The sequence below is a fragment of the Meleagris gallopavo genome, chromosome 15 (assembly GCF_000146605.3).
Source record: "Meleagris gallopavo isolate NT-WF06-2002-E0010 breed Aviagen turkey brand Nicholas breeding stock chromosome 15, Turkey_5.1, whole genome shotgun sequence".
Taxonomy (NCBI): Eukaryota; Metazoa; Chordata; class Aves; order Galliformes; family Phasianidae; genus Meleagris; species Meleagris gallopavo.
In genome coordinates, this window is record NC_015025.2 from 12,055,158 (window position 1) to 12,080,452 (window position 25,295).

Sequence of the window (25,295 nt, forward strand, 5' to 3'; positions counted from 1 at the left end):
AAAAAAAAGCTAAAGAAAGCAAAAGAGTCTAAGCTTCATGGAAAAAATTGTTTATGTATTTTTCAAGTGACTTAAAATCCTCTGGACTCTCTCTAACATGAGTCCTCATACTTTGATTTTTATGATGCAATTAATATTCATGTTGAATTTTGTGATTTTTTTATTTTTATTTTTTTTCCAATCCAAGTTACTGAAGTTCACATACTAGCTGAATTTGACATAAAATCACTAAACTACTAAGCATAGCCATTTACATTTGATTTAGTCTGAGAAGTCTGTTGGTTGTCTTGTCTTGAGCATCAGAAATGTCCAGTATTGACTTCCTTGTCACTGGACAACTTGAAACAGCCTGAATTTTCAAGTACAAGTTAACAATGAATATGATTTCTGGGAAAGCAAGAAGTATGAAACATAGTTTATGATCCTATTCTTCATGGCCTTCAGGTGTAGCAAGCCCCTGAACTTATGACTTGATTGAACGTAGTTGCTCAAATATGTGGAAATGACTGCTCATGCTGTCCTACTTGTATAAGAATGTAACTTGTCTGTACTCTAACCACAGCAAAACACTCGTTGATAATCTTAGCAAACTACTTGTCTTTTTATATGTTCTTTATATGCTGCTGTTCTTCTGTCATGTTGAATCATCTGAATCATCAATCTGCACTTTAAAAAAAAAAAGTCCACTTGTTAGTTTGTTTAAAATATTGTGAACTGTCACCAGCAGGAGGATGACCCCATCCACTTATTTCTGATGTGAAATGGTAGATTTAATGCAGATTTACTACCAAGGGATTATGTTTAACTCCCAGCAGGCGGTTCCAGTGACAGCTATTTTTTTGAGATGCATTTAAATTGTCATCATTAGGCATTAATAAAGCACTAGTAACAAGGAATGAATGTGGTTACTTTTATCTTCTGCTAGAAATGTTAAATTTCATGAAGTAAACTATGTACATTTGAGCTATAGCAGTGCAGTGTGAAACTGTAGCATGCCAGCACATGAAGCTCCCAAAGCTCAAATAGTGGTAACTTAAAATAACTTAATTTGTCACCAAAGTTGGCTGTTTTCCAAATGAATTCCATGCATTAATCCATACTTTGTTTTTGACCCTTTAGAAATGATGATGTTTGTAATTTGATTCACTTACTTATGGTTGTGAAATACTTGCTTTATGTTGTCAGTATTTATTTACATTGCTTACTTGCATGTTACGTTTTGTTACAGTCTCTGTGTTAACCTTCAGTACATGTTTAATAGTGTCCTCAGTACACTTGTGGATTCCATTTTCATGATTTCTTTAAATCTGTTCATAAAAGTTACTTTGGTATTCTTATCCAAATACATGTATATCTTTACTTCAAAGAGAATGTAGGATATCTGCATAAATTTACATTACGTGATTCTCAGTAGTAAAATCATGGTATTTTGCAAGATATGGTATTTGCATGTGGTGAAGTCTTCAGTTTTGGCTATTCTTCAGTCTTTTTTAGAATGGCTGTTGGGATCTCAGGCACTGCAAGTCCTTGTAGCATTCTGTTCAACTACATTGGCTTTGCAAAGAAATCTGCTAGTCCAAATCTTTCAAAAGCTTTGGATTATTAAATCCAGTGTGATGGCAACTAAAGACTTGTAATGAATGGGGATCTTGAAAATGAGCGTGAAATGCTTGCTGCCTTAATAGGGGGGAAATGCAGATTGGTTAATCTGTGTTTGAGTGTATTTATTCTGCATTTGTCCTCTTTTTGAAAGTTACTGCCATCTCTTATTTACAAGCTATGAGCAAAATTATATGTAGAACTTGTCTCTTGTTAATGTGAAGATGCATGAGACTCTTATTAAATGGCAGTAAGTCTTCAGTACTCCTGTGTCAGTTCTGTAAACCTTTCTGGTAAACAGTTCAAACTTACAAAGGCCTGAGCATCCTTACCTGCCACTGCAGTTGCCTGGGAGTTGAGAGAGGTCAGAGCCTGGCTCAAAGTACAGGATGTTTTTTCCCTGGTACTGTATCTTCCTGCTTTACATGTTATGTATGGTTTGTTCTGACTGTGCTGTGTGTTCACTTTAGTATTTTTGCCATTCTTTTTCATTTTATTAGCGCCATGCCCTATCACTTTTCCCCTCATTGATTTCAAAACAATGCATCTGCAGAGAGAAGGGGAGGGTAAGTATGGTTCGCCATACATTCAGTTATCTCCCTTTTGATAGTTTATGGTTTGCTTTCTAACTAACCCTTCACCTGCTGTCCCTTAGCTTGGGAATGTTCTGATTTGCAGTATTTTTTTCCTCCTTAAGGGCCCCCTTCTTGTATCTTGTACTGCATAAGCAAGCAAGATTCTAGACTTTAAAAAAAAAGAAAAGAAAAAAAAAAAGAACGAAACCCACCAAAAAAACTCCCTGAGCAAAACCACTACAATTCTTAGTGAACGCACTCTGGAAAGCAGGTACAAGGGTTACCACTTATTTATTTATTTTTCAAAGATTACTTTGTGGGTTTTATTGTTGTTCTGCACACTTTGAACCCAATTTTCAAGACTTCTGATTTGGAAAATACTAGGCAAACTTCTGAAAGGGAAGGGGGAGATTTTCAACTAAAGTGCTTGGAGGGCTTTCTCAGCTTTTTGTTGGATGGCAGGACAACCGCAGTTGAGAATTGTAAGGGATCACACAACCAACTTTTTAACAGGGTTATTAAAAAATATATATAGTAAATTGTTTGGGAATCCCCTGCCTGAAAGAAGTCTCCTTCCACAAACTAAAAAAATCTCTTTTTCTCAGTGATGTCAAGATGGATTTAAACTATACCTACATTAGAGATCAAACAGACAAACAACAGCAACAAAAAAAAACACCAAAAACAATCACACCAACAACACTCCTTCAAAAAGGCTAAGTGGTATTGTACCTGAGGAGGTATTGTCAGGCTTGCCACGTTCAAAATCAAGAGGAGAATCTTTCAAAGCTCCCATGGTACTTAATTTCCATAGCAATACATTGAAACAGGCAGTAAGTGTGTTCTTCTAACATAACATTTCTGATAAGTAAATAAGTAATGCTCTCTTACACTGTTGAACTGTTCAGAAATGCATACTCCTAAGAAACACTTTGAAAAAGGGATCCTAGTGTGCATACTTCATTTCAGTATGTTTTTCTTTCAATTGTTATATGACAGAATTTGTAGCTTTCTGATGTATTCCACTGTTTTTATTCACTTTGTGTATGACACTACATCCTTTATAGCATACAAGACTTAAGTATCGCATACACAATTGTTTCCTCTTGATTCTTCTTTATAGCTCTGTTAACAGACAAGTACCATTTTGTTTCCCTTTTTTATCTTACAGATCCATTTCCTGCTTTCAAATCTTGGCAGGAAGACAGTGAATCTGGAGAAGCTCAGCTTTCCCCGCAGGCTGGAAGGATGACTAATCATCCATTGGAGGAGGACTGTCACCCGATATTGTCACACCGTAGTCTGGACTTTGGGCAAAGCCAGCGTTTCTTACATGATCCAGAAACTTTAGATTCTTCATCCAAAGCACTTTCTTTTGTTAGGTATGTCTTAAATGCAGTTTGGTGGGTATTGTGGCAGTTACTTCTGGTACGAAAATTCAGCTGCTTAAAAACATCATAAGTTTTTTATGGTATGACAAATGAACTGAAAACCAAGGTCAAATGTATCGTTATACAGCCATTTGGCAGTTTTGCACACCTGGGAATTGCCATCTTAGGTCAGACCAGAGATTCATCTGGGACGGCTGTCTCTCAAAGTGGCCACTGGCAGATGCTTAAGGAAAGAATATAAAAATAGGACAGATTTTCCCTGGCAATCAGATAGGGCTTCTGGTAACCTGTTGTAATGACACTTCCTGGGTCTGAAGACATTATTTATATCCTTTGTTTACCAGACTTTACTGGATGCTGTGATGTGGTTTTATGTAATTTTTTTTTTCCAATTCCACGAGTATCAACTTTCATGTTGTGAGATTTCCTGTTTGTTTTGTTTATTCATTCCCAGTAAAGAGAGCATTGCAACAAAAACATGCAGTGATGAACTGGGAAGGTTTTTCATTTGGCTTGTGAAAAGCCTTCATTCAGGAGGGTTAAGGGAAAGCATCAGTTAGAAGGAGAGAGGTGGGACAGCAGTACAGTGGAGTTATAGGGTCCTTTAGTGAAGGTTCTCTTTTGTTGTTGTAGAGGATCAAGACAGTTTAACTTGTAATTAACCAGTAATTAAAGAAGCTGGAAGTTATTTGTGTGGACTTCCAAAGCTGTAAATAACCTGTGGCCTGTACTTCCTAATACTATTAATATGAAAAGCCATTTGAGAAAAATCACCATGATTATTAGGGAAGAAATAATCTCATAAAAATGAGAAAATTTGGAATAGGAAAGACCAACTTCAGAATTTCTAGTTTTCTGTCACAAGTTCATTGATGCAAAAGATGCTTTCCCAAATGTGCCCCAATTCGTGGCAGACTGCAGATGATGAGTACTGTTAAAATGATGTATGAGACTGACCTGTAGAAAAGTGCTGATTCTAATAGCCATTCTCATTCTGAAACTAATAAGGATCTACACCAGCAGATAATAAGATTAGTATTTCTAATATCTTGAATTATGTGGACGTCACTAACTGCACCAAGAGGTATTTCAGGCACCTTGTGTAATATGTATGCTAGAAAATTCTTATGGTTAGTCTTGAAATGCAGAGTTTTCATAAGGCACAAATGTGAAGGATTTAAGCAAGTGCAAAAGGTGATTCAAAACTGGAGTTGCATACTGCAGAAATGTATTAGGAAGTTAAACAGATTAGATGATGGATACTATTATTTTTTTTTTTTTAAGTACAAGCATCTATTGAGTTATCTAAGACAAATAAGTGGAGCTGCCTAATTACCAAGGATTGTTCAGTGATAGCTTCTAGACTAGGCTGTGTTTTGTGCCAAATGTTTCAAGAAGTACTGATAATCTTGTAATTTAGATAAGCAACTTAGCCACCAGAAGGATCTGAGCTGTTCTAATGACAATGTAATTGACAGTACTTGAATTTCAAATGGTGTTTTTCACCAAAGAAGTATTTCTGTTAGGAATAGTATTGAAGATAGAGAGGAGAAAATAACATCACATTTTGAAGGCAGTGGATGGTAGCATTTTGAGTATATAAGAAGCTCTGACTGAAAGTCTGAAAAGAATATATTATGAACTGGAAAAGAAAACCAAAACAAGTTAGTCATCCGTTAGTCCAATGTTGTTTGCACTGGCTTAATTATTTGAAACTGCATTTTTAAAATGTTTTTGATACAGAACACGAAGAGCATCCTTCAGCTCAAAAGATGACAAAAGGGAAGACAAGACGCCTTATCAGCTTGTCAAGAAACTACAGAAAAAAATAAAGCAATTTGAGGAACAATTTGAAAAAGAGAAGAACAGTAAGGTAAGTTGCTGCTTTTATTCAGGATAAATGACTGTGTGGTGGAGCTAAGTTACTTTTTGTGTTTCATCACTGAAAAACTGAGCTCATTTTGTTATATGCTGCTTTCTGCAAAAGTGGACGATGACAGTATGAGGAAAACATGCCACAATACCTGATGAGCAGATGTTGACATTCAGTTAGACTGAAGGGATATTTGATGAAGCCAACGGAAAAACAAAAGCATCTTTACCTCTCTCTGGATCAACTTCTGATGCCTTATTTCAAGTTTATTTTAACAAATGTTCATTATGTTGGCACTGAGATCTGATCTTGTATTGAGTTACATTGATGTTACTAGTCACCTTTGCTGCTATAAATATTGCCATGTATTTTATGAAATGTTTATAAATAATCTTCAACATGTTCATATAAAACTTTGTTACTTTTCAGCCCTCCTACAGTGATATTGCAGCCAATCCAAAAGTTTTAAAATGGATGACTGACCTTACCAAATTAAGAAAGCAAATAAAAGGTAAGGGATGCTGTGCTTCAGGTTGCGTACAAAAACAAATTATATATATATATATGACTAAAACAGAAGTGATAACTCATTCAGCACAATTCCACAGGACAGTACGAATCTTTAATTTCTAGATTCCGATCTATTCCAAAAGCAAAATCAAATTTATTTTTGTGGCTTTGTTTTTAGAAGAGAAATCTTGCCTATGCAAACAGCTGTGTTCCTTATTTTGCAGTTGAACAGAGGGAATTGGTTCTCTTAAACTTTTAGATTAAGTAGTTTTTCTATTTTAAGATGCAAAGCAGAAGAGCTCAGATGGAGAATTCATACCTCAAACACGTCCACGAAGCAACACTCTACCAAAAAGCTTTGGTTCCTCTCTTGACCAAGAAGATGAAGAAAACGGAGATGAGATGCGGGTTGTGCAGAAAGAGAAGAAGCCCACCAAGGAAGCTACACTTGAACTCATTTTGAAAAGATTAAAGGAAAAACGAGTTGAGAGGTGTTTGCCAGAAGATATAAAAGTAAGCATAAGATTATGGTGTCTGATTACAACATTGAACAGCTTTAAATCTTACTAAGTTGGGATGTATGGTATTAATTAATCTAAGTTTTTGGTTAAGTTGTGTTTATAGCTGATACAGTAAACAAACAAACAAAAACAAAAACAAAAAAAACAACTGCTGAAGTGACTTTTGATTAATATGAACAATTCTTCTAACAGAAAATGACAAAGGACCATTTGGTAGAAGAGAAAACATCTCTCCAGAAAAGTCTCCTGTATTATGAAAGTCAACATGGACGACCGGTAATACCTCTTCTTCTTCATCAAGCTATGCTAATGTACACTTAGGCAATGGTATTTCTTGTGCAGGAGTAGTAATAATAATCAGTAATACCTGATTTTTTTTTTCCCCAAACAGTGATCTATCTGTTTCCATATTGCCATTAAATGAAGCTATTGCATTAACTTGTGAAAATTTGTGTATTGATTCATTATGTAGGCCCCTTTTCACAGATCAGTGGGTTACTGAAGTTTGCAAAGTAATTTGTATAGGTTGGTGCCATACTTGTCTGTGAAGCAAAGAGTAATCTTCTTTGTGTTATTATTATTTTTTTTTTTAACAAAAATCACAAATACTGTTGAATTTTCTAGGAAAAGGTCTGTAAATTTATTATGGGTTTCACAAAAACAAAAATTGAGACACTTTTCTGAAGTATGTGGTGGGAGGAACTAACTGGCAGCTAGTACCTAGAGTTCTAAGTTTTTAATCATGGACCATGATCAGCATTTGCTTGTCCAATCAGAATATGCTTCCAGTTAATATTCTATCAGTCTTCTGGACTTCGTGCACCAACTTAGTAATCAGCACTGCTATATACATCTGATCGAGCCTTTCAGTTATAAAAGCCCAGGAAGAAAAATGGCATTAGTGATATTGGTACTGACTCTCTGAGCCCCTTAGGGAAAAAGTCAGTAACTGTTGATGATAATCTCCAAGTTTCATTGTTTTTAGTTAACATAATGGCCAAGAATTGAGCGTACAATCAGGTATCAGATAAAGTCTGTCTGCAATTTCATCTTTTTTTTTCCCTGTCACTTCTGTAGAGTCATCGTCATTGCTAGTTACGCAGTCTTCTCCCACAGCTCTTGGTCCCTTTTTTCCCTATTTTCTAAGGGTCTTTAGAGGGCTTACTTCTACTTAAGCTCATCTAACATTTAAGAAATCTTAACTCAGTATTTTTCTAAAAGAAGTTTAAAGTGGAAAAATAAGAGGGGAAATAAACATCTGCTTACTTCCTTTTCTTTCCATAAGCTCCATTGCATACACACAAATTAGTTTTATGTTCCTAATTGGAATGTATGTGGCCTGGCATGAGAAGCATAATGCTTTGTTTGCTTGCGTATTATTCAGTGACTGGTATAATTAATTCTGTGGTTTCTCTGCCTTTAGGTTACTAGAGAAGAAAGACATATTGTGAAGCCACTTTATGACAGATACAGACTTGTAAAACAAATGTTAACTAGAGCAAGCATTACTCCTATTCTTGTGAGTAAAACATGCTATTTATATTTTTTTCCCCTTTTGAACTCCTAGTATGGCTTTAGAAGAGCTAATAATAAAACACGTCTTTCTTTCGGAAGATATAAGATGGTGTTATAGTTGAGACATTTGGTTTACTGCTGAGAACAGAGCAGTTCAAGGCTGTTACCTTGACAGCTCTGAGGAAGTAAATAGTTCCCAGTGGAAGTAAACAAGTTGCTCTAACTTTTCTTGGCTGAATCATTTGCAAGTCACTGTGCTAGGTACAGATCCACAGTGTGTATTGTATTAGTGTCTTCCAAAGAAGAGTAACACCAGTTGTAATGGAGCTTGCCTCTTCTATAGTACAGAGGCAAGAGTGATAAGATGGCCATTAAAATAACTTCATTCATTTTTGTTTCCTTAGTGAGAAACACATTATTGACACCTGCTTGCAGCATCTGTACATCATCTGCTCTTTCATCATGTTTTCACTTCATTTCCTTCTAGCTTGCAGTGCTTTTTCTTCCCTTTCCTTCCCCTCTTGAAGAGATAAGGAAGAAAAGTTCCCCTATTGTGCGAAATGACTGAATTAACCTTTCTTACTGTGATCTATGAGGCAGTTGTGGAATGACAACCACCTAGCTCTTTTTGTTCTCTTGCATGCTGACTCGAACTTGGGATTTTGATATTAGCTATTGACCCTTTTAGAAGGAAGGGACTGCACGCAGTTAGACAGTTCTCTATCAGATTTAAATAACTAGGCAGTGGCTTACTCAGCAGTAACTTAATCTGCAGTCTGTGACTCTCACTGTTCTTAACCAGCTCCTTAAGCCGAAGAACACTGAGATAAAGAAATCAGTTCAGGATGACTCAAAATCCATCTGGAAAAAGGAATAGCTGTTTTTATAGAAAAAACGTGATTTAAATTGTAGTCCCCTTTAAGTTTAAGGGCAACTTGATGTCAGTATCCATTTCTGAATTCCATAAACAGAATTTGTTCTGATAACTTTAGCATTTCTCCATGACTGCTGAGCCACAGTTTGGTTTTGGTGTCTTTGGTTGGGTTTTGTCTTATTTCTCATGTCAGAAATCCAACTCTTCAAATGAGATGCAAATCATGCTGTCCATAGTCTTAGAAATGTTAGTCTTTTTTATTTAAGTGTGAAACAAAGTGAAGGTCAATATTCAGCCAAAAGAATTTTAAATTCAGAAGAGATCTTAGTGACAGCGTTCCTGTTCCTGCTGTAGACAATGGACAAAGTATTTCACAGGCTTCTGCTTTTGAAATGTGTGAGACAGATAAGTGGAGCTCTCTGATTACCAGGAATAGTTCAATGGTAGCTTCTAGGTAGTCTACATTTTATGCCAGGTATTTCAATTGCTTTTTAAATTACATGACATTTGCTTCCATGAGATATCTGCTAGGGTAGCAGTGGATATTAGTCATATGCACTGAAGCCTATATGGAAATCAAGAAGCAGGAAGCTCCTTTCACTAACAGAAGTTCTTTGACAGGTCATTGTCTATGTGTGTTCATGTTCTACCTTCCTCCTGTTCAAATAGTTCATCAGTTGAAAGTGCTGATCCTGTCCAGCCATAAGAGATGAGCAGAGCATAATGGCATGTGTGTAACAGGCAGCTAACAACAGCACCTGTACTCACACAACATATGTTTAGGCTGAAATTCAACAGACCACTGATATTGAGGAACAGATAACTTTTAGATAGCACTTCACTTGTTGGGCTTCAGAGTAGTCTGGAAAGAGAAACTGGCAGAATTATTCCTACCACATTCATGGCAGAAGATACAAGATGTCTCTGCCCTTACATAGCTTCATTTTTTTGTAAATTAGGAGGAACAAGAGTGAATTCCAGAGATGTCTTTGAGCTTTATGAATTTTGTTCAGAACACATTGGGCAATTGCTTTTTATTGAAAGTTCAAAGAAGAGTATTAGAGTTTCAGTTCTTTTTACATAAATAATAAGCTGCAATATTTACTTCTGTTTCGGGCAACTGAGTTTTTGGATTTTAAGGCTGTTTTGTTTATGCTCTTTAAATCTGTTTGTAGCCTTTTTTTGGAGGGGAAAAAGACAGACCCTTAGGTATTAGGTGATTTGAACAGAATTCTGACCGTGTGCATCATTTAATGTCTATTTGCATATAATTAAAGAGGCTTTGAAATATTGCAGGGTTCACCATCAACCAAGAGGCGGGGGCAGATGTTACAACCCATCATTGAAGGTGAAACTGCCCACTTTTTTGAAGAAATTAAGGTGCGTACAGTACAGTTTTTAAAAATGTATCTCCCAACCCTTGTGAGAGGGAAAGGGAATGCTTTATATTCGTTTTGAATTTCTGCTTTCTGTTTCAGGAAGAAGAGGAGGAAAGCGATGGTTTGTCTGCAGACCTGAATGATATCTTAAAATCTGCTGTCCAGACACAGTCTGTTTTAAGCCCGGTTGAGAACTCGGAGTCCGATGTTGAAGATGGTCAAGAGAAGCTGACCCGGGACCTTAGGCTGTCAAGCACCCGAGCTGCTTCTATGTGTGTATAAAATCCAGTTACAGGAGTTGTACTGATTGCACTTAGTCATGATACCAAATATGATGCTGGGTGGAAAGGAATGACATGTTCGGTATTTCTCAGGAGGTGTTGGCTTGAGTGAACATTATTTCCTCTGACATTGTCTGACTAAGTTCTTTTTGTATTCAGAGAATTGTTTAGTATCTTCTAAATCTTCTTCAGCCTACTCAAGCTGTGTAGGGAGCAGAAAATGTACACCCTTTTATTAACCTAGTTCGTTTTCAATGTTTCACAGTCAGATACTGTTTTCCTTACAAGCAGGGTGAATTTAGTATTAGTTCAGCCAGCTCAGTTTTTTTGAGTAAGTTTTGAAGAATCTAAGTTCTATTGTATGGCTGATGGTCTTTTTCAGGCCTGAATTATTGGAGCAGCTGTGGAAAGCCAGAGCTGAAAAGAAAAAGCTACGCAAGACATTACGAGAATTTGAAGAGGAGTTTTATCAGCAGAATGGAAGGTTTGTTTATCACAAAAGCAGATGCTGGACAGCAGCTTCACTTTTATAGCTAAATGTTTCTTTAGCTTTTTATGAATTTTGCCAAGTGAAATATGATCTAATCTTTACTGTAAACAATCTCTTGAAGGAGATAATGTTGTTGTGTGCTTTTAATACTGGAGGAAACCTGCTGTGTAGTTTTGTTTCATCTATTACAGTTACTGTTCATAATGATGAAAATGAAAGTAGTATCAAAGAGTTTTTTCACGGTGTATCACCTCATAAACAAAAATAACACGTTAAGATAAGGCAGTCGTTTTCTGGACTCATTTCAATACACTTTTTGTTTTCTCATTTAACTAAAAACTCGTGGATAATTAGTCATACACATTTCAGTAACATGGCTGTCAAATGTTTGCTGAATTTGAGACGTAACTCCTTTTGACTTCAATGGCCAATGATAAAGTTAATAATGAATGGTTGGCTTAAAAATAAATCTTATAGACTGATTTAAGACCAGTTCTCTGCTATCAATTTGTGAGTCAGTCTACATAGTGTGAAAATTTAGATTCATTTAAATTTACTTGGCTTTTTGTTTGATGTATAAATAGAACCTGAAATAAAAGCCTTCATATCCTCCTAATAAAAGCTCCAGAACTTCAGAGAATGGTTTTTTAACTGTGCTGGGTAAATGCTGCTGGACTATCAGTCTGGCTTTTTAAGTGATGGCAGTTTTAACTACAAAGACCTAAAATATGATGGTCTCTTACTGATGAACCATTTGGCAGACCTTTCTGCTTCTCTCTTAAGATAATTGCACGTTTCTGCTCGTGTGTTTGATTTACTGCATCATGGAGGATTTTCCTGAAACTTACGTGTGTTTCTTTTTACAGGAACGTACAGAAAGAAGATCGGGTTCCAATGCTTGATGAGTACAGGGAGTACAAGAAAATTAAAGCCAAACTTAGGCTGTTAGAAGTCCTTATCAGCAAACAAGATTCTTCAAAATCAATTTAACTTAGGCTTCTCCAAACCATTGAATAACATTTTGCTTATACTACCACTGTACTTACTGAGTGCTTATGTTCATATATCACGCACTGTTGAAAGAATACAGTTTGTGCACTTTATTGTGGTGCCACTCTAAGTTGTTTGAAGGGTAAGTAGGTTCTGTCTAGAGAGCAAGTAAGATCTGTAAACTTGAGACTGCGCTATCCAACTTTAGCAAACACAGTTTCCATCAATTTATTTTGTATTGGATGCATCCACCTTGTTCTAAAACAACAACCATAGCATTTTGTTCTTTGGCATTCAAGAACTCTGAGACTTTTATTACCAAACTTTTGCATTGTAGAAGAAATTACTTATATTGTAATGCTATACTGAAGTACTCCTGTTGCCTATTTTATTGTAGGGGGGGAAAAAGGCAAATTAAAAATACATCTCTCTTTTCCTGGAATGTTTAAAAGCCTGTAATCCCTTTCAAAGAACTGCTGTGGAACAAGTTCAATTTCGAGTAATCTAAATTGCATCTATAACCATAATAGTTAACATCTATGGATTTTGCTTGGTAGTGGTCACATTTCCACCTAGATCAAGATGACAGTGGACGAACGAGAAAGTGACCTTACTTAGTGTCTTTTAAAAGTTGGAAAACTGAAAAGTTATATCACATGCTGCCTACAGGACTTACATTACTGTCGTAAATCTTATTGGTTCTTGTTTATCAGCTAGTGGTGGCATAGTGTTTTGTCTGAATTGGATACTGCATCTCCTCTTTCAGCAGATTTGAGGAACTTAATGCACGTTACAGTGTATGAGAAAGGTGATGTTGCTCAGACTTGTGTAGTTCCAGCAGAAAAGTGCTGGCTTAGGTCAGTTAAAAATCCTCAGTACATGAAATAAATATGCTATCAAGGGCTAAAATCAGCATGGTTAATGTGCACCACAGGGTGAACTGACAGCTTTGAGTGAAGAAATTACTGCTGTTTATCACGGTTTTGTTTTACAGTTGGAGAATAAAAATATCTAATCTTTATGATATAAGCAAAACAGTTTATGGGCCTTGCATGATTTAGCTTCAGAGTTGAAACTAAATAATGTTTTGAGTATCACATCTGCTGTGCTGAATGATGATTTAGCTAGCTTTATGCTCTGCAGCAGCCATCAGCAGCTGGTTTTGATCTGGCAAAATCTAAGTGTTAATTTTAATTGGTGCTTTCTCAGTTTTTTTTTTTTCTTCAGTGTATCAGTTTGGTCGTGGCCATGTTTTGCATGCACCTACTCTCACTGCATGTTTTTATGACTGGCTAATGTCAACATAGCTATTATTCACACTGCTTTATGAAAGACCAAAAATGAACTTTCTCCAAGTAAAAAGTGGCTAGCATGTAACCTCATAGACTTGTTATTCTGTCATGAAGCATATGAAATAGATTGAAAGTAGCATTTTAGTGCTCAGGTTTCATCTGTGTACTGTAGAATACTTCCTGTTTTGTTTTATTCTGCTTGTAGACATGTAATTTTGGAATTCAGAAGAAAAGCACTAAAACTATTGAGCACTGGTGGTATGCCTTTTTTTTTAATGGCAAAATGATCTGGGACCGTAGGGAATTATGAGGTTAAACTAGTCTTGAGACCATTTATCAATTTTATTCAGTTTCATTGTGCAATGTACACTTCAGTTCCTTTTCTATCAGTCTGCAGACACGGGTGTATCCAAACATTGAAACTAATGTGTACTGTATAGCGTTGTACATGAATGTTTGTGTTTTATATACCACATGCAGAATGTCAATATGCACTATTTAAATGTTTTAAATAATATATTCCTCCTTTATAATGCTTAAATCTATATGATTCCAATATTTTTATAAGTGAGTGAGTGATCAGACTGATTCCAATTCAGAATTAACAGCTGCTTTGTGTTTGTTATGCAGTGTTTGGCTGTTTATTCAGTATAGTAGATAAGCATGGCAACAGTTATGCTATGAGTGTGTTTTGTGCCATCCTTGTTGAGCAATAAATAAACGGTAGAATTAGGCATTTTGTGATATAACAGTTTTACTTTGGTAAAAGCAAAACCTATATATCTATATGGATATATAGATATGGAATATATATATAACTAAACCAGATGTAATTGCATTGCTATGTCTGGTGCTCATTGTATAGACTTTTATAATAAAAATACCTTAACCTTTATTGTCATACATCTTTGTTCCTCATCATGCTTTTTTTCCTCCTCTACCACCTCTTGAAAACAAGTGCTGAGTCCTTCAGTATTCTGGTTTGTGTTTGTAGTGTCTGTTGCTCAGGCAGGTTTGAGTCACACAGCCTGCCAACAGAGCTACTGGCTCTGGTGCTGAGACAGCCCTTAATGAAGCTGCAGCAGCTTAAGCCTCATTTTACCTCCTTAGACTGTGCCTCTCAGCAGAGACAGCTGCCAAGTGACCACATTGGCTCCACATCTAGCTTTTGGCATGTTGCAGTGGGGGCTGCAGGTCCTGCTAAGTTGCCAGTCTGGGCTGTGATGGTACAGGGGCAAACTGTGAGTCTTGATCATTTCTGGTCCTGCAGTAACCACTTTGGGAGGAGTCTGGGCAGAAAGCTGATTAATTCACTGCCAGTGAACACACCTGCAGCTGATGAGCAGAATTTGATTGTCTCTCATCCTTAATAATCTCTCAGCCTCAAAATAAGCATCGTGCGTAGCATTTACTGCTGTGTTTGTGGCTAGTAATTGCTGTCATTGCACACACTTCTGGACAGGAGGATACTTCTTCTCTTGACAAATGGATTATTCATAGCACATTGGTTATGGCATCCTCAGATGGTGTTTGGATGTGTTTTATTCTGTTTTGTTTCTTCCTGTGGCTGAATCTCTCCAATATTTATAGCTACGTATGAGTGGATTAATGGCTACGTATGGGTAGATCGTGTCTGGCTGGAAGGTAACACCCAGGTCTCTAAGACAATGGGTATAAATGGAATAAAAAGAGAATTTTTTCCAAGAATTCAGGTTTGAAACACAATGCCCTCTAGCGGTTCCAGCCATTAAGAACTAAGACTTATTTTCTGAAAGACTAATTTTGCTTTGGAGGTGGGGGAGCTGGTGGTGGTGGAAGCCATAGGTACCTGAAAGAATTGCTGAGAAATAAGCATTGCCATTGCTAGCAGTGTATGAGCTAAAGAAAATGGTCTTGGGGAGTCAGGGTTAATGAGCCACGTGTTGGACTGTTACTTGATAATTAAACATTATGTTGGGCCACATAGCTAGAGACTGAGAGAGATGTATGTGGCAGGCTCAGGGAGCTTGCTATCAGCTCTCTTGGTTACTAGAGCCTCTAGCTTGCATCAGTGGCTCACAGCAGCTCCAAAATAAGGCAGCTGATTAAGAAATTTGTAGGGATATCTACTTAGAAGTCTGGTGAGAGCAAGGTTGAAGAACTATCTGAAACCCACAGACCAGACTGTGAAGTTACATTAGCATACCTTTAATAACAGTTCTACTTTTTATACACAAATATAAACACACAAAAATTGTAAAGGTGTAGGGGAAGAATTGTTCTTTCTTGACTTTGGATTTCAGCTGTATGAAGAAGGCCATCTCTGCTACCAGATGAGCTCATCCATTTTACTGTGCTGTCTTGCCTGAAGTGTCCTTCAGCTGTTGCATGCTTTTCATAATCCTTCTGAGTTTTCCATTAGCATTGTTTAATTCCTTCTCCAACTCAGATGTACGTCTGAGGAGCCTACGACAGACAAATACAGGAACAAAATCCTTTTGATGCGTTCCTCTTAAACTTGTATTTGTGATCTTTGTGTTTGCTCGCTTATATTGTGTCTGCTGCCAAGGGCCTTAAGTCCTGAAGCACCCTGCCCAAGCACAAGGCCTTACAGTCTTTGTCACCCTCTGGGCGAAGGAGGAAATGTTCTAGAAGAGAGATAATATTTTAAATTCTCTTCTCACCTCAATCCTGATTAACACCCTTAACAACTGCTCTACTAAATGTGTTTTCTTTCTCCACCTTCTTCCCTCTCCTAGGGTGGCTGTTGGCAGCTGTACAAGAACATTTGAAGTAATGTCTTAGGTTCATTGCCTTGGTGTTGCTCTCCTGTTTGTCAAGTTGTTGCTCTGTAAGAGGTTTAGCTAATTCAAGTCAGGGCTGATGCAAGCACCTGGGGATGGGAGTAAGGCTTCAGGAACAGGTTCTCACAACACTTACTGCTGAAATTCTTCAGGGAAGACAGAGCTCTGAGAAGCAACCACTGAGTTGGAGTGACTCTCTTTCCCTTTCCGTAACTTCGGTGGCTTCGGATGCCTCTAATCAGCACCGGGGGGGAGAAAAATCACAGTGACTTACTTGGACACTGTCAATCATGCAGGGAGGGGGACATGCTTGAGCAGGAAAAGATCTATGCAGCCTGGGGGAGAAAAATGTTCCCAGAGGAAAACGGGTTTTGCTTCTGTCTCAAAATGACTCAATATAAGAATACATACATCTTTTCAGAAGGAGAGACTGCAGCCACTGCATGGAGTAGTGCTTATAGCTAGCTATGGAGCTTTTTCTGTCTATTGTAAAATTTATATATATAATTTCAAAGATGTTTTGCACCAGCTAACTGCAGATATGGATCTACCAACAACTGCTGGAAACCTTTTTGTAAAGCAAGTAGAAATAGTTGTTATTGTACTGCAAATGCAGCCTATGACTAACAGACTGTTCTAAAACAGGTTTATTTTCCATAGTCTGTTTTAGTTTAACATTTGGGCAAATGCCCACCTCACAACTTCCTATTACTGCTAAGATGCACTGACCACAGCCCACAGCCATCTCTGCTCTTGTATTTCATGACTTTGTCTGAACAGAGCCCAAACTTCTATTTAACATTTGGGCCATAACTGGTGATTCTCATTTATTTACAGCTCTATCTTTTGCTATTTCTGTGATGTTAAAAATAGTATTCTGTGGAGAAAAAACCTTTTGTAAGTAAAAGTGGGTACAACTGTGAGTCCTTTGGTATTAGTCAGCTTTTGAAATATAACCAGTTCCTAAGAATATAGGAAAAAATAAACCTTACCTTTTCATGAGTGCTGCCCGCTTTGGAAGGCTTGGAAATATCCTCTCCTTTAGTGGATGGAAATTCCTTGCTTCTTGTTCACACAAATGAAAAAAGACAGAAGTTCTGTGAGGATACGTCTCTGCTTGGCACAAGGGCTAACAGCAAATACTTCAGCTGGGGTTGAGATCTTACCTTTCCAGGTTCTCATCTCCTAGATCTGTATCTGGTTTCCTCAATTTGAGCTTGATAAGGGCTTTATTGTAGCTCTGGACAAAAAATGTTGAGCATGTTAATTGGCTTGCGTTTACCCAGAGACACTTCTTCCTAAGGATTTGAGTGGAGTAACAAACCTGCTTGGTGTGATGCCTTGGCAATCAAAAAGAAACCCCCTAAGACTTGGTCCTTACTTGGTTCCCTTGGCTCAGAGAACTCACTCTGCTACATCTTAAACTTGTCATTAAATCCAGCCAAATCCAATAAGGGTTTTGGTCTTCCAGCATATTCATTTTCATCTTTCTGTTGACTAGGATTAGGAGAATAAGCTTGGGTGGGGGAAACTAAACTGTACTTTTCTTTTAGTGATGATATCCCCACAAGAGAGCTGAGTGTAGACTTTTGGTGTGGGGTCCCTTTGCTCCGGTTTCACTTGGCAATATCCCTAAACTTGCATGCAGAGAAGAACTTTAGTTTCTCATCTAGGAAGAATAGCAGAAGTAAGCTTTGAAAGAAGTTGATGTCAGGATAAATCACAAATCAGGCTGGTCTTATATACTGTTTTTAAAAGGGTCAAGAAAAGGTAGCTTCCTGCACCCTAGTTCATGCTATTTGAGCATGTAATTGCATTGTAATAATAATTAGGAGCTCCAGTGGGTTTAATGGAAGGATGTCATCTGTCAAACATATAAGTGAAAAAACAACTATTGGGTGTTTTTAAATGGTTGTGGCCTGGCTGCTTAAGGCTCTTTGCTAGTGATGTAGCATAGAAATTGCCCTCTAAACTTGATCTCATTGGGATAATTACAAAAGCATTAACTTACCTGTCTGAAGAGGTCTGTGATGTGAAGTTCTTGATTGGGAATCACTGCAAAATCTGCTTTGACTTCTGAATAGGTGTCATTTATAATAGCTAAAAACATGTTCTGTACAGGAAGGATGCAGTTAGATATTTTTCTGGAAACTATTTATTATGCTAGGCTTATTGTTTTGGGGACTGTTCAATGTTAAGGAATGTAACTAACGGAATTGGAAGAGCTTTGTTGGGTGCAGATATGCTTCTAATGCATTTAAATTCCCTGAGAATCTCCTGTTCTGGGAGAGGATTTGCTTATTTCTCCTGTGCAGTATTGGCTAAAAGGCCCACCTCCTTGGAGTGACACATCTGTTATATTGTGTCTTTTTTAAGTGGTGTTTTGGACCTTAGTAAGGAGAACACTAATCCAGCTGGTCTAGAACTTGAAACTACAGAGCAGCTTTAAACTTTGCAGCTGACAAGGCTGAAACTTTGCATTTCTCAAGAGCTCTCAAGTAAGTTTTCAGAAGTTAAAATCTCAAGAAATCAATAGTGCAGTAGAGTGAAAGGTGCAATATGCTTGTTCCGTGGTGCAAAAGTCCCTTTTTGGCTCTTTGGAGGAAGGCAGAGCTGTGAAACGCCTTGCCAGCTTGTGCCAAAGAATCCAGACTGTCTTACAGCCTAAGTATGCTGAAGGGCAGACAGGGCAAGTCGAGCATTGCAGCCAAAAGTGTCATCTTGGGGTAGGGAACGCTGTCTCGGAGCACAACCCAACAGAAGGTAATCATTTTTTTTCTCTACTGCTTACACAGAAGCATTTTTACCTACCAGTAAGACAAAGAACACAAAGAACACAAATGAGATGTAGTAAATAGGTCCAAGGATGCTGTTTACTTCTAGGCTTTCAAAATTAAAATCTCCCAGCACAATACGAAACTGTGAGAAACTGGCAGGAAAAAAAAAACCACAAAACAACACATAAGACTGAGGTTGACTGGTTTCCTTGAAAGTATTTTAAACACTATTTAAAAATCAGAACAAAACAGTTGGTTAGATGCAGTTGATTTCAGTGACTACAACAATGGTAAATTAAGAGAAACCAGCATTACACTGCAATGGTAAAATGGACATTTAGCACACATTTGAGAATTTTAGCAAGTCCCTTGCACTTTTAATGTCTTCTAGTAGAAAACACTTCCATGTTGAATAAATTGTTTTGTATTTTTATAATTGTTTTCTTTTTGTTCCAGCTCTATGATCCCTTCTTTTCTGTTAGTATAGAATGTAATAATGTAGGTCCCTCTGTCTCCCTAAAGGATATTTAATTACTAGGTTAGACATATTCTTCTGTATTGCAGCATCTTAAGACTATCTTGCATCCAAGTGGGTCCAAAACAGCTTTAGAAGAGTCATAGAGCTTTTTACATGGAAAAAGCTGTTTTCGAACAGTCTTGGTATTTTGAAGATATCTCTCTAAAGTTCTTTGAAATGTATCTGTAGGCTAAAACACAGTGCACAGTGAATAACAGATTGCTACAAGATACAGGAACCATCATAAACAGTTCCAGCTGGTACCTGGAATTGATGGATGGTGTTACTAAGGTGAGTGGCTGAAAAAAAAAAATTAGGAAGAAACAATAGAGTCAGTATTTGGGGTTTGGACACTCGTGGCTATGCAGGTGAATGTTTTCTTAAGAGCTGTGATTTCTGTTTCTGAACCCACTCAGCTTGTGCTTTGAACCCTTGGGTCTCTCAAGCAGCCCTTATGGACATACAGTGGTTATGATAAGCAGCTTGTAGGGCCAACAGAATTGCTTTTACATTAAGAAATAGTAAGAGTTGGAGAACTGTATTCTTAAAATTCTGCTTATCAGAAGCTGTTTGTACCCTCATCGATGAGGGGTTTTGCATCAAAAAGTTCAGAAAATTGCATACATGCAGTTTTGAAGAGTAGAGAAGTCATTAACTTGTGACCCGAAGACGAGGTAGCTGAACTGTGCATAGGCAAAGAAGATGATGAAGAACATGATGGCAAATCCAATGATGTCCTTGGCACAGCGAGATAAAGTGGATGACAATTGTGTCATGGTTTTGCTAAAACTTACGTATTTAAATATCTGCAAGAGAACAGAACAGGCTGTTACTTGGGGGACTTGGGCGGGTGGGAGGTGGTGTCAGAATGTAGTGCATTCTCTTAACAGAACTTCAGGAAGGTTATCTAATCCTAATTTACACATTAAGTCTTACCTGGAAGTAAGTTGCATTCCAGATGTTAATGGTCTGTATCTGTAAGGAGCACTGGATTGGGTGTGTTTTTAGGGAGATGGAATAATCTGCTGGGCTTCTGTGCTAAAGTTAGGAGATCACAGACAGGCCTCTGGGTACTGCTATGTCTAATCAGCTCTGGCAGAAGTGGGGCCTTAGGCAAGGACACCTCAAAATAGGCCAACCTCCTGCACCTGAGGATTCCTGTCAGGCAGAGCTGGTGAGGAGCTCTTTTACTCTGGCTGTGAAAACAAGGCTGAACAAAAGTCTTGTCTGATGGCAGTTGTGCTACCAAAGTGACAATAATCAGTTTGTGGGGAAGATGATGCAGGGCAACGTGCAGCTGGGATGCAGAAAAGATGTAATGAGGAAGACTGCCCACACACAACTGGCTAACAGTCAGTGTTCTCAAGCAGCTTCTTCATGCAGTCTTGGCTTGGAGGTGCAGGAAGACAAACTGAAAGCTATGAAAGCTATAAATAGCTTCACCTACTACAGCCATGTCATTTATATAGTTCAGGCTGTGACCTTGATAATACTGAGTCCAGGAAAAAGTTGAGTTTAAGGAAGCTGTTTGGCCATGGCTATTTCTCAGCTGTTCAAATGGAGACAGCTGTTCATGTGCAAATTTTTTTTTTAGATGGCCTTGGTATTTATGTGATCCATGTTTATGAGAACGAGATAATTTAAAACTCTTCAGGAATCTCATAAACAAAATTCCCCATTCTAGCCCCACCTTCGCAGTTCACCCATGAAAAAGTGAACATTTATAACAAGCTAAGAAGCATGATGTTTCTCAAGTAAACCAAAAAAAAAAAAATAGTAAGAGCTAATACCTTTATCCAAGCAAAGAAGACATTGACAGCAATCATGTTATCATAAATGACTTGCCAGAATGCAAGGAAATAGAAATCTGGATAAACATTAGCATTAGAAAGGAGGTCTTCCATTAGCAGGGACACTTCTATAGTACGGTAGATATTGAAGCAAATGGCAAGGATGGATACCTGTAGGAAAGCAGAAGCCAGTGAAACTGAAGACCAGATACCTCCTTCTTTTCTGACTTGTTATTTTGCATAGCAGAGCCTGTATTGATTTTAACAGACCCTTGATTAGTTTTGAAGAACCTGAGCTTTTTAGATGTTTGGTTAAAAACAGCATGTCAGACTTTTTTGGCCAAATTATTTCTCCTTGTACTATGGTTGATTTGTACTACAACATATTGCATACGTTCCAATTTTACTGTGTTATGTGCTAGTACTTCCCTGCTCTGCAACTAGAGCGAGGTGGATGAGAAAGACAGTGAAGACTGGAAAGGTCATGGAGCTCCAGACCTCAATAGCAAGGCTAGAAAAGTGTTCAGCGTGCTAAAGTGTGGTAGGCCTCTCCACTGGAGAACAGTGGGTGAATGGCTCTAAGCAGAAGGAGGGTTTGGGTGGTTTTGGCTTGACTGGTGTCTTGACTGGTGCTAGCCTGGACTGGCAAGCACAAAAGAATTGAGGAGCAACTCACCATTATCAACAGCATATCCAGCCAGTTCCAGGCATTTCTGAAATATTTCATTTTCAGTCTTGTTATTTCTATTACTTCCTGGATTATGAATGTAACGATGAAGAGGCAAAAGGCAACTTCACAAGAAGCCAAGAAGTAATCATAATAGGAGACGTATCTGAGGAGCTTCACGGACTGTATCTGAAAGGAGGTGAGAGCACCCCCAGTGGCAGGGAACTCCACCACCAACCTGGAAAAGATTAAAGACATGTTAGTTACCACCCCTTTAATTGTCTCAGCCCTTAATAGTCTAACATCAGTTATTACCTCATTAATATACCTAACTTGACTCCAGCTGGGACAAATAGTAAAACTTGATGACTCCTCCATCTGCAAGATCTTTTTGTAAGGGTTATGCTTGTTCCCCTATAAAAGCAGTTTCACATTGAAGGGAAGGCTGAGAACAGGAGATCTTGAGATAGCCAAGCTACAGAGTTTCGTGAAGTCTCTAAAGAAAATCTCTGAGTGGACGTTCACCCTATCTGAAATCTGTCTTCCTCAGTAGCTGACAACAGAAACTTATTCCTATGACAGCAGCAATCAGCTGTACAGAGCAAACACCTTGTCTAGAGAGAAAAAAAGTTCTGGGTCTGCTCTCTGCACTAAGTGAATTTCTTATTTCTTAATGAATTACTGTCTAACCAGTTACTGCCTGAGAAACACAGCTGTGTATGCCTGAGGTGATCAGTTTTTCCTTATATCCTTGAACAAGCATCATGCCTCAGTAAATTGGATTTCACATGTAGTAAAGGTAAGAACTCACCTGACTATACAGAAGAGGTTTATGTTAGCATTAAATGTTGAGAAATCAATAAATACAGCCCTGGTTCCCCGAGTGATCCAACCATTCTTCCTGAGAAATGCCAGCTTCTCCATGCTCTCCTGCTTCGATCTCGGTAAGGTGAATATAAATCCTCCACTTCCGTAAAAGCCCATGGATCCCCAGTACCACGGGGAGAAAGAGGAGGCAGAAACATATTTCCATCTGTGAGAAACAGGAAAAGAAGGCAGCGAGCTATGGGAAGTGTACTGAAGTAAGCTTTAACTTTTATTTTATTCTTGTTAGTTCTTGTGTTCTTCTGCATTCACAATGGAACATTTAATCCAGGCATTTAAATAATACATTTTCTTTACATGAAATAAGCACGAGGCATGTGACCTTAAAATATTCCCACTTCTATATCTACTCAGTATGTTCACAAAAGTGCTTATCAGCCTGGATTCTGCCCAGTGTGGTCTAGAAGCTTATTACCTTAAACCCTTCATATCTAAAAGGAATACCTCTGGTTTATGCAGTTTATTGTTGCTGTGGCACGTTTGCATATTCTTTCATTGACTTAAGTCAGCGCTAAACAAAATGTTCAGAGCAGTCCTTTGGCTCTGTTTCCATAACACTTTAGCATGATTCCAGTCTATTAACATGATTTAAGGCTTCATATAACTGAGCATTTCCCCAGAGATGTTAGTAATAAAAGACTAATTAACGTGTTCTTTTGCTGAAATGGGCTCACTGTTTCCAGTTCCTCCTGTCTGTGTACTAGAAATTTCCCATGCCCAATTCTTGTCTATAATATTGGCATCAAAACAAATGACGGTTTACCTCTGTGTAAACCGACGAAAAAGCGTAGTTCACTGCATGTACAATTTTTATTTGAGAATACTCAAGAACTGTGGTGCTGAGCATTTCGTGAGGTTTTCAGAAACATTACTGGTTCCAGCTGAAAATATTTCATATTTTAAAAATGCCTTCCAAAGATGCTACAAGAAAATCTGAAGTAGGATGACTTACTCAGTTTCATTCTTCAGACCAAAGTCGGACTTGTCTTCAGCTTCGTAACTGTAGTGGGAGTAACAGCTCTTTAGGAAAGGCTGGAAGTAGGGGTAGATGGTGCAGGTGTTGTTGCGCACCTTCAGCTGGCGGATCTGGGCTACTCCTAACAGTAAATTCTCATAGAAAATGTAGCTGGTGTTTTCCAGGTCGGTCATGGTTCTGTTGTCATACCACGTGTTCCAATAGAGTCCATCCAAGAGCGGTCCCTCTGCGAACTTATGCACAAGTGAGGTTAAAGATTCAAAAGATGTAAGTAGCACAATCACCCTGCGTTTTAACATAAAAAACATGACAGGGTTCCCAGCTTGCTTATGGCTTTGGAGTCTAAGGTAGAATACAAACTGTGTTCAATACATGCAGTCTTACAGATCTTTACATCTTTTTTTCTTTGAGTCCATTCTATTCCCTATGCAATGAAATTCCCAGAGCCATATAATGAGATTATCCAGAGTAAGACTATAACCTACATCTGTTTGGAGCTTCACTGAAAGATTCCATGTAATTTTTAGCAAATAGTTACACACATAACAATTCTATGTTGTTTTAACAGGTGTTTGTTATTTTACTCTCTGAAGATCTGTTTTGAGGTATGTGTTTCTAACTAGGTTTTTAGTTATCTCAACCTAAAGCAAGCATTTATTTTTTGAGGTAGGGGAATCCTTTCTGTATGTTTCTTCAATGCAGATAGAGATTTCATTTCAGAAGAACATTATCTAGAGTGCAAAACAACATGCTCCCATAGTTTGGAACCATCTGCGCACCCATTATAACTGCTTTTAGTGCATCAGCATAGGGAGGACTCATTATTTCATGGACTAACAATAACAGACATGATGATATGAGGGAGTACAATGCCATCAGATGAGCTGATACAGCCCTTGGGGGTTGGCCTGTTGCTTTCCTTGACTGACTACTCACGTTTCATGACTGCTGTTTGCACCCAGCATTTCTACCAGTGCATTTTAAGACAGTGCTCATCTTTCCTGAGCTGCAACCTGGCAGGTGTTTCTGGGGAGGACCAGGAGCATGCAATGCTCTGAAATTGTGCTAGCAGCTTCTTCACCTAAGAAAGCATTCGTCCTGGAAGCCTTACTTTCCAGAAATCAGCGTGGCTCCTGATACTCCTGAAATTAATCCCGTCGCTTTCGGAGTAAGGCTGTTCCACAAAGAGATCTTCCATTACCTTATTCAAGTAATACATGTTGGTGCTCACCATGCCGAAGGTCACTGGGAAGGAAGGGCAGCAAGAGGTGAGCACAGCTGTGCGGCTGAGGCTGCAGAACCCGCAGGGCACGGTTGCGGACTTACTGAGGCTGAGGGTTACCAGGAACGTGATGTAGATGAGCAGCTCTATCAGGGTCGTTTTCAATTCCGTTTCTTTGCTGTAACTTACCGGCGGGACTGTTGTAGCACCTGGCGGGGAGGAAAGAAGGGTGAAGAAACAAACAATCTGGGGGGAAGGATGGCGGGAGGGCAGGGAAGTGTAGCTGATTTTTGGAAACGACGGAAGCCAGACCCGGGCGCGTCCCTGTGTGTACCTCAGAGCCCCAGGGACGCCGCGCTCCGTCCCTCCCGCCCCTCCCGCAGCTCTG

General features: G+C 38.3%; 2 protein-coding genes across 3 annotated transcripts in view; one reads left to right on the forward strand and one right to left on the reverse strand.

Annotated features, from left to right (window-relative positions):
• Positions 1–1,854: 1,854 nt before the first annotated feature.
• FAM13B (family with sequence similarity 13 member B) lies at positions 1,855–14,185 on the forward strand. Of its 2 annotated transcripts, XM_010719088.3 has the most exons (11): positions 1,857–2,165; positions 3,346–3,556; positions 5,309–5,438; positions 5,868–5,949; positions 6,232–6,461; positions 6,662–6,745; positions 7,893–7,988; positions 10,155–10,238; positions 10,337–10,509; positions 10,901–11,002; positions 11,875–14,185. In XM_010719088.3, exons 1-11 carry the CDS (start codon positions 2,141–2,143, stop codon positions 11,996–11,998), a joined length of 1,341 nt encoding a protein of 446 aa, XP_010717390.1. In that variant the 5' UTR covers positions 1,857–2,140; the 3' UTR covers positions 11,999–14,185. The 2 variants fall into 2 exon arrangements, with proteins under 2 accessions (XP_010717391.1, XP_010717390.1); XM_010719089.3 differs by lacking the exon at positions 7,893–7,988 and having other exon boundaries at positions 1,855–2,165.
• Positions 14,186–14,281: 96 nt separating this feature from the next.
• Positions 14,282–25,295, reverse strand: part of PKD2L2 (polycystin 2 like 2, transient receptor potential cation channel) — an 11,892-nt gene continuing 878 nt past the window's right edge. The window contains exons 2-14 of the mRNA XM_019620315.2: positions 25,012–25,292; positions 24,797–24,930; positions 23,662–23,918; positions 22,636–22,857; positions 21,834–22,062; positions 21,158–21,328; positions 19,992–20,173; positions 18,885–19,002; positions 18,085–18,186; positions 17,240–17,313; positions 17,066–17,138; positions 16,210–16,307; positions 14,282–15,735 (exon numbers count right to left, since the gene is read on the reverse strand). Coding sequence (XP_019475860.1) covers positions 15,618–15,735; positions 16,210–16,307; positions 17,066–17,138; positions 17,240–17,313; positions 18,085–18,186; positions 18,885–19,002; positions 19,992–20,173; positions 21,158–21,328; positions 21,834–22,062; positions 22,636–22,857; positions 23,662–23,918; positions 24,797–24,930; positions 25,012–25,292 — 2,059 coding nt within the window. The 3' untranslated portion in view covers positions 14,282–15,617. The remainder of the gene's footprint in view (positions 15,736–16,209; positions 16,308–17,065; positions 17,139–17,239; positions 17,314–18,084; positions 18,187–18,884; positions 19,003–19,991; positions 20,174–21,157; positions 21,329–21,833; positions 22,063–22,635; positions 22,858–23,661; positions 23,919–24,796; positions 24,931–25,011; positions 25,293–25,295) is intronic.